General features: G+C 33.0%; 1 protein-coding gene across 1 annotated transcript; it reads right to left on the reverse strand.

Moving 5' to 3' along the window:
• Window positions 1-6,208: 6,208 nt before the first annotated feature.
• On the reverse strand, window positions 6,209-8,149 carry LOC124940670 (scarecrow-like protein 21). The gene has a single exon (XM_047481202.1). It carries the CDS (start codon window positions 8,040-8,042, stop codon window positions 6,417-6,419), a length of 1,626 nt encoding a protein of 541 aa, XP_047337158.1. The 5' UTR covers window positions 8,043-8,149; the 3' UTR covers window positions 6,209-6,416.
• Between the last annotated feature and the right edge of the window lie 1,941 nt (window positions 8,150-10,090).

Raw genomic sequence — 10,090 nt, forward strand, 5'->3', positions numbered from 1 at the left:
CTTAGCCAATCAAATTCAAGGAAGTGAAATATGACCGTTGTCATATTTCACCTATAAAGGGAGCAGCTGAAGAAGAGTAAATGTGGGACAAAAACGGGACACACAGGACACAGTGAACATTTAATCTGCAAGTGAAAAGAGTGTGTTCTATCTCTAGAAAGCATAAGTGCTAAGTTGAAGTGTAATTTTTACAATTTCGGTTAAAATTGTACGGGTGTTATCGAGCAGGAAATAAGTCTCGATCGGATTGTGTTTGTATTCCTTAGTGAATATCCTTCTCGCGGTTTCGAGAGGAAGGGGTGACGTAGGAGCTTTATCTCCGAACATCCATAAAAACTTGTCTTGTTATTTACTTTCCGTCTGATTTACTTTATAACTGAGCTATACTAACCTACCTACATCAATTTGACCGACTCTACACTACCTAAACCGAATCACCAAGTTACAAAACCGACCCAGCAACTTCCAAACCTACCCTACTTAAAACTGGTTCTGCCTATCCTAAGAGTGTCCCGCTTCAACCTGAAACAAACCTCTTCCGCGCTTGAACCTAGTTCAAGGGTTTGTGACAGTTTGTGTAGTATTGAAACCCCGGTGTTAATCTCTAACCGGATTAATCACCACCTTTGAGTGAGACGCGCTAACCGGCCCAACCCCGGTCCTCCAGCCGCGACCTAGATCCTAACACTCTGTATTTAAAAAAAACTCATCCGAAAATGGTTTAAGATTTTTTTATTTTTATTTTTTTATTATTATTATTATTTTTTTTAGTGTATAATGAAATGATAAAAATCATTTAAAAATAACATTAGAAAAAAAAGTAAGATAACATTAAAATAAAAAAAAAATACAAACATATAATTACCCAACAAGTTATTGAGCTCGTAGATTTTAAAAAAACGAATAACTCCCTAACGATTCTATCAACTTTTCAGAACGAATCTTAAAAAGCATCATAGTAATAACATTATTAATGATATGCATCAGACGGCTGCGGTCATTGAAGGTTCACGATTTCCCTCCAACCAGATAGTCTATCAAAAAATAATCAGGATTATAACTAAAATATGTAGGTTTGTCATATTAACTGCTTCAATCCAAACTTTTTAAAAATTACCTAAAGACTTGAGCATCACATAATGAATCTCAATCATACTACACAAAAGACTCTAGATATTAGTCACTCGTTAACAATGTAAAAGTATGCGAGTTGCCGATTTCACCTCCTTGTGACAAATAGGACAACGATTTACCACAATGCAACATTTTTCATGCACATACCATCCATAAAAATTCCACCGTGAATAACACTTCATCCAAAAAATAAGATATTTGATGAAATTTTTGACTCCCAAAACTTCTTCCAACAAAAATCATATGAAATAATCTCAGCAAACAAATTGTAACAATGCCTTAATATAAATTATCTATATCTTGTCAAAGAATATAATCGTGTTCAAATAGGGACACTTTCTTACGTCCTACTATAAGTAAAACTCTGTTATGGAAAGAACTCTCTTTAATGTTTAATCTCATTTTATATCTAATTCGACTAGAAAAAATACTAGAAAAGGATCAAACATGTCATTAACTATGATATTTATACATATATTAATGGAAACAAGCTCAAGATATGTCGCAACTAAACTTTTGACACTACATCAAATATCGTCCCAAAACTGATCAAGATTTATCCTCATGATGAATCTGGATTAGTCACGAAAACTCTTCCACATAGAATAATTTCTCTTTCAAATGCTACATCTCGTTAAATGATTAGACAATTTAGTTAACCAATCATGATCATATTTTGATCATCAATACCCAAAAACTATTCGGCTCCCATGCAAATCTACTATATAGTTTTGATAGAAGAGTCTTATTAAACGAAACAAGATCTCGGATATCAAGTCCCCATTAATCTTTAAAACATTTAAATTTAACACATCTAACTAGATGACAAAACAATGAGTTAAAAGTAGGGTAAACAAATGGGTAAACCCAACCCGTATTACCCAACCCATATTCAACCCAAATTAAATTTATCCAACCCATATTCAATCCAAATTAAATTTACCCAACCCATATTATTTACTAATATGGGTTGGGTTGGGTAACCCAAATTATTTTTTTATTTTTTCATTTAACATGTATTTGACTCATTTAACACATTTTTATTCGTTTAACACGTTTATAACATGTTTAACACATTTTAAACATGTTTTCCATATTTTGGCACATTTTGACACGTTAAACACGTTTTTGAGACGTTTCTCACATTTTTGACGCGTTTAATACATTTTCACACATTATTCACGTTTTGACACATTTAATACGTTTTTGACATGTTGAACACGTTTTTCATTTTTTAGTATGTTTAACACGTGTTTGACACGTTTTTCACGATTATGACACATTTAATACATTTTGACATGTTTTTCACATTTTTGGCACGTTTAATAGATTTTAACACGTTTAACATGTTTTTCATGTTTTTGACACGTTTAACACGTTTTTAACATGTTTAACACGTTTAATACGTTTTTGACATGTTTAACACGTTTTCCACGTTTTCCACATTTTTGGCACGTTTTGACACGTTTAACACATTTCTCACATTTTTGAAACATTTAATATGTTTTTCACATGTTTAACATGCCAAAACATGAAAAACATGTTAAACGTGCCAAAAACGTGAAAAACGTGTTAAACATGTCAAAAACGTATTAAATGTGCCAAAAACATGTTAAAATTTGTCAAAACATGTTAACATACAAAAAACATGTTAACATACAAAAAACATGTTAAACATGTCAAAAATGTGTTAAATATGCAAAAACGTGTTAAACGTGTTAAAATGTCAAAAACGTGTTAAACGTGCCAAAAACGTGAAAAACGTGCAAAAAAATGTGAAAGTGTGTTAAACATACCAAATCGTGTTAAATGTGCTAAAAATGTGTTAAATGAATCAAAAACGTGTTAAACGTGTTCAACATGTTAAATGCCAAAATGTGAAAACCGTGTTAAACGTGTGAAACCCGTGTTAAACGTATAAAAAACGTGTAAACGTGTGAAAAACGTGTTAAACATGCCAAAAATGTGAAAAACATGTTAAACATGTTGAATGTGTGAAAAACGTGTTAAACGTGTAAAAACGTGTAAAAATGTCAAAAACGTGTTAAACGTGCCAAAAATGTGAAAATCGTGTTAAACTTGTCAAAAACGTGTTAAACGTGTTAAAAATACCAAAAATGTGAAAAACGTGTTAAATTTATCAAAAACGTGTTAAACATGTGAAAAACGTGTTAAACATAACAAAAACGTGAAAAACGTTTTAAACGTGTGAAAACATGTTATTAGTGTGAAAACGTGTTAAACATGCCAAAAACGTGAAAACGTGTGAAAACGTGTTATGAGTGTAAAAACGTGTTAAACATGTTAAAAACGTGTTCGACTTGAAGTTGGAAGATAATTAGTTTATATTGGATTAATAATAGAGAATTAAATTAAATTTATATAATTTGGGTAACCCTAACTCAACCCAAATTCAACCTAAATTAACTTACCCAAATTAATATTTTGGGTTAGGGTTGAGTTTGGGTAAACTCAAATTATGCTCACCCCTAGTTAAAAGATCCTCATAGAAATTTACACATTATTCTCTTTATTTTTACCATCTCACTCTTAGGTAGAATGAATAAAGACATCATATATGTATTCTTAAAACAACTCACTCTTAATGAGAATTAGGTGTTCCCCTTTCGAGGTTATTTTGTTTTCCATTTAGATAATTTGCATTCCGTTTTAGTGATAATCGGGTCTAAGAGACCTTGGATCACACGTTATCACCCAATGACATACCAAGATATTATGACAGAAGGACATTAATTCTGAACCCCAAAACATTCGTCAACTTCATCCTTCTCTTTTACAAAATAGAATCTGAGAAAAAGATATTTCATTTATTAAGATTAACCTGAAACCAGAACAAACACTGAATACCATAAAATATCCTAAAAATGCTTAAAATTTTGTAAGTGACCTAAATCATGATGTACATGTCATCGACAACAAACGAATGTGATATGGAAGAGAATATATTCTCGTATCACAACCCACTCCACGAATGAGTCCCACATTTTCTGCGAAGGCAATCATTTTTTTAGAAGACTTCCATAGTAATGACGAACAAAAAAGAGAATAGTAGATCACTTTGTCTAATCCCCTAAGAGTTCTCTAAAAATTCTCCGAGATCTCCAATTTATAATGAATTGAAGATTAACATTTATAGGCAAAATCTATTTCAGCCAATTTATTTCACTTCACTTCATTATGTTTTTGACATCAAACAAAAACTCACAATTGACGCGATCATAAACATTTTTGAAGTTTAACTTGACTAAAACACATTTGTCGCCTCCTGAAATAGCTAAGTCAATACACTAATTGACTATTAATTTTGCATCATAAATTTAACAAAATTTGATGAACGCGATCTGATTACTAGAGATTGTCGTCTCTAACACCCTTCACAACGTGTTGGCCAATCATTTCGAAACAATCTTATAGAAAGACGAAATAAGATTCATATGACTAAAGTTTTAACGCTCTCCGCAACATTTGCAAATTTGTTATACTATTTAACATTTAAATTCTCAAAAATTAAAATATATTAAATGTGTTAAAATTTAGATCAAACTTAAAAATATATTTGTCTGACAAAATAAAATGGAATTAGTGAGACAGGGTTAGAAATTATCAACTCCTATTTTTGTGGGAAATTTCAGTAGTCTAAACGGTTTCGGATTGATTTTTATTTTTTATATCTATTAAGTCATTGCTTGATTCTTAGAAAAAAAAAGATCATGGGTAAGGATGATTTTTTTTTTATTATATTACAAATTTGATTTACAAGTGACAACACAAAATAAAGTATTTATTTTAATCCAACTAATACATTTTTCTTCTTTATTGGTTTATAGATTTATACCTATTATTATTTATTATTAATATTTTCATTCACTTTTTTCTCTCGATAACTCATCAGTCATCACTAATTGCATCCATTATTGGTAGCCTTATTTGAAATTAACCGGATCAGAGCTATACAAACGATAGCAGTCATCGGAGAAGAATAGTCGCCCTGTTTGGAATCAATCGGATCGGAGCTGCAAACGACCACAATCATTGGGGAGATCATAATGTAGAAGATAATCTTTCGAACTGGAAATTTTCGGTTCGAATTTTTTTAATTCGTCAGGTAGACTGGATTTTAACCGGTTCGAAAAATAACCGTATTGAAGTTAAAAACTAGATCATTCATCTAATAGTTTCTCAGTCGGCGCAAAGGATGTAAATGAGTCGAGCCGCTCGTGAGCTACTCGTGAGTCGCTCAGTCAAAGCTCAATTCGAGTTCGGTCAAAATCGAATTCGAGACGAGTTCGAACTAACTCGTTTAAGATTCGAGCCAAATTCGAGCTTAGGTAAGACTCGCTTAATAGCTCGTCGAGCTTTTTCGAGCCTAATCATATAATTTTTTTATTATATTTTAATTTTTAATCTAAATTTGAAATATACTTATAAGACAATTTATAGGCTTATTGCTTGTGATACTGATACTAAAATTATTGGTACGTAAAATTAATGAGATTTTCAAATTTGATATATCAAAATACAAAAGAATAATATTTATAAATTAAAAAATATATATTATATAATACTTTTAAGGAAATAAATAAATTTGATATTAATTTAATTATAAAAACATAATTTTTTTAAATTAAATCAATATTAAGGATTTGAAATATTTGTGGGTTGAACCAGTGATTCATGAATGATAATTTAAGTTTTTTTAATATAAAAATTTAATATATAAATATATTTAAATTCGAGTCTTTTGAGCCTATAGTTATATGATCGAGCCGAGTTCGAACTTAATATTGAAAGTTCGATCGAGCTCGAACCAATAAAAAACGAGTCGAGTCGAACTCGAGCCAGAACTAGTTCGAGTTCGACTCGTTTACACTTCTGGTAGACGCTTAATTTAAAAAATATTCAATCCATCCCATCAAAACTAAAATATTTAAGTGGCTCATTCAAAAAAAAAATAAAAAAAATAAGACCTTTTCTCCAATTTGGACTAAGTTAGGTTTCTTATAACTAGGAGCCTGTTGACATTTTCTTATTTTGTTTCAAATGGCAACTCATATATTATTTATGAAAAATAGTGTTACAAGTACGCATTAATACAATTAATAAGAATATCAATTAAGGAAACTTCAACTAATGCCTTTGCATTCTCATCTAAAATTTGCGATTTTCTTTAAAGAAGCCTAAGGCATTCCCATCTAAAATTTGCGTTCTTCTTGAAAGAAGCCTATACAATATCGAGAATCAAAACGCGACGATTCTCATCTTCAGTGCCATGCAGAAGCCGAAACTAAATTCCTTTCTTTCCACCCCAACAACAAACCTCCATCCATCTCCACCACCTTATAATTTTCCGAGTAAAACTTCAATAAGCTTTTTATAACCGAGTTCACATACGAACTCAAAGGGTATTGCTTGAATCCCGCCATCATAAACCTCAACCTCCACTTCCCAAATAACTCGTGTCTCTCCTCCCTATCCTTTCCTTCGCATGCTATCACATTCACTATATCCCTCGCCAGACAATGCTCCTCCGCGTTTATCCTATCCTTTCTATCCCGTGGTAGCGCCACATCAATTGACTCGAACACTGCCAGGTAATAATCCAACGTCTCCACAAACCGCGTTAAGAAAGGCGGGGTGTTCGTGTTCGATTCTTGCTCCACTAAAGTAACCACTTTTGGATTCATCGATTTCACCATCCTTAATAAACTGTCCCTTGGATTCTCCACGTCAACGCTCTCGTCCGGAATGTGGTGTAGCTTAAGCGGGAAATTCACCGCCAACGCCTCTCCCGGTCTAACATCCAACATGTCGCGGGAAAAGACATGAATCGGGTTGAATTCGATCGGGATGTTGAATTTACTCGATATTGACGCCAAACGTGTGCCTATAGATTCCAAACCACCTCCACGGGCATAGTTTGAGACAGGGTCGTCTATACCTGTGATTCTAACGTGAGGGGCACCGCCAGGTCTAGCCGCGAGGGCTTGTAAGAGAGTTGTCCATTGAGTTCCTTGGCATATTTGGAAGTCGATTATGTGAATTCGGTCCTCGTTTCTGCATGCTTCGGCTATGGCACCGTTAGCTGCCATGTAACCGAATTTCAAATAAGGACAGATTTCGTAAATAATCTGTTTGTAGGAAAGTAAATCATTCCCTTCCGGCTCGTTGTTACAACGTAGAGATTTGTATATATTAGTACCCGATGAGTTCCTTCGAGCCACTAATCCTTCCACCATATAAGCTCCCAACCGTTGGATCGGTTCCCCAGTAATGGAGACCGATTGACGAGCTATTCTGATCATAGTGTCAAAATCATTGCTTCTATTGTCGGACAAAGCCTTAGCGCAAGACACGAGCAAGTGTTTCAAATTTACGGGAGAAGGGAAGCCCTGAAACGACGCTCCCTCCATGGACTTGTGTCGTTTATTATTATTATTGACGGGTGCTTCTTCCTCACAATCAGGTCCCATGAGTTCAGATTCGAGTTGTCTCAATGTGTATCCTAAGTTTGTAGTACTATTGAAGAATGCATCTCCACTAGAATGAAACAATTGACTGTCCTCCTGATGATAATCCTCCATGTGGAAGTAACTGTTTTTCTTGAACGAAGAATTCCAAGGAGTTGCGATGGATAGATTTTCTGTGGAGCTGTGCTGATTGTCTGGACTGCTGCTAAATGGTGTGAATTCCTCGGAGTCCACGTGCGAAGCAAAGGGTGAACTAGGAGAACTTCCGAAACTGATTTTTGTGGAATCAAATAACTTATTGTTGTAGGTTGCTGATGAAATAGTTGGATGGGAGGATGAGTATGAATATGAATATGAGTATGAATTTGATAAATCTGCAGGACTAACAACACTGTAACCAAAGAGCTGAGAGGTGTCCATTCTTCCAAGTACTCATCAGCTAGGTTGTAGTATAGAAAGAAAAACTCCTTACGATTCTTTAAATGCGAGTAAGAGAACTAGAATCCTGTAAAAGTAATGCAAAAATGCAAATTAGACTTCATCTCCATGTTTATTATATACAGTTTCTATCCCAAGTTTATCATCTAAACGTTAAAGATAATCTCACAATGGAAGAGAATTTGTCCTAATTTATAGCTCGTAAATCATTATCTATTAGGTTAAATCTTAACCTATATGATGTAATTTGAACTAGACTATTGAGGAAGATCAATAAAAAACAGATAGGCAGAGGATGTGATCTTCCCTGTTCCTTTTCAAATTTTTCGATCTTTCAGTTTGTTTTAATTCAAGCAACCTGATTCATCTCTATATACACATGATTCATGATCCAATTCAGATCCCAACTTAAGAACACCAAAGTATCAGAACAGGCAAATATTTCTGTAGGAAACTTCTGAGAAAAAACTATAACAAATCATTCTCAACCTATCTATATCAGCTTTAAGCAATTCAAAGATACAGAATAACCGAGAACGAACTCCGATTGTAATTACAATAATCTGAAATTAAACATAAGAACTAAACCTAAAAGATTCAACTGTCTTAATTTCTTCAAGCTCTCCATAATAAACAGTATCAGAAGCATACAGGCAAATATTTTCTATAGCTAAATTGACTGATATAAACTTTTCAGGAAAAACTATGACAAATCATTCTCAACCTATCTATATCAGCTGTATTCAATTCACAGATACAAACAACCGAGAATGAAATCCGATTGTAATTGTAGGAAACTACAAGAATCTGAAATGAAACATACGAAGTAGACCTAAGAGATTCAATTGTCTTCATTTCTTCAAACTCTCCGTAATAAACAGTATCAGAACCATACAGGCAAGTATTTTCTATAGCTAAATTGACCGATAGAAACTTCTCAGGAAAAACTATGAGAAATTATTCTCAACCTATCTATATCAGCTTTAATCAATTCACAGATACAAACAACCGTGAATGAAATCCGATTGTAATTGTAGGAAACTACACGAATCTGAAATTAAACATAAGAACTAGACCTAAGAGATTCAACTGTGTTAATTTCTTAATATCTCCATAACAAACAGTATCAGAATCATACAAGAAAACATTTCCTGCAACTAAATTGACCGATATAAATTTCTCATGAAAAACTATGAGAAATCATTCTCAACCTATCTATATCAGCTTTAATCAATTCACAGATACAAATAACCGAGAATGGAATCCGTTGCAACTATAGGAAACTACAATAATCTGAAATTAAACATAAGAACTAGACCTAAAAGATTCAACTGTCTTCATTTCTTCAAATCTCCATAATAAACAGTATCAGAACCATACAGACAAATATTTTCTGTAGCTAAATAAACTATGAGAAATCATTATCAATCTATCTATATCAGCTTTAATCAATTCACAGAAACAGATTACCAAGAACGAACTCCGATTGTAATTGTAGGAAACTACAAGAATCTGAAATGAAACATACGAACTAGACCTAAGAGATTCAACAGTCTTCATTTCTTCAAACTCTCCATAACAAACAGTATCAAACTCATACAGACACATATTTTCTGTAGCTAAATAAACTATGAGAAATCATTATCAACCTATCTATATCAGCTTTAATCTATTTCGTATACCTAAGAGATTCAACTGTCTTCATTTCTTCAAACTCTCCATAACAAACCGTATCAGAATCATACAGGTAAATATTTCAGTAGCTAAATAAACTATGAGAAATCAATCTCAATCTATGTATATCAGCTTTAATCAATTCACAGATAACCGAAAACGAACTCAAATTGTAATTGTAGGAAACTATAAGAATCCGAAATTAAACACACGAGCTAGAGCCACAAGATTAAACAAACTTCATTTCTTCAATCTCTCAATAATAAACAGTATCATGCCGTTTGACATCATGACAACAACAAATCATATAAGCAATTGATAAATACTTACTTAGCTAGAAACTTGCGAAGATGTCG

Source organism: Impatiens glandulifera, chromosome 5 (genome assembly GCF_907164915.1).
Source record: "Impatiens glandulifera chromosome 5, dImpGla2.1, whole genome shotgun sequence".
Classification (NCBI taxonomy): domain Eukaryota; kingdom Viridiplantae; phylum Streptophyta; class Magnoliopsida; order Ericales; family Balsaminaceae; genus Impatiens; species Impatiens glandulifera.

Coding starts and splice junctions, on each gene's coding strand:
- LOC124940670 (XM_047481202.1), bottom strand. CDS start 8,042: ATGGACACCTCTCAGCTCTTTGGTTACAGTGTTGTTAGTCCTGCAGAT.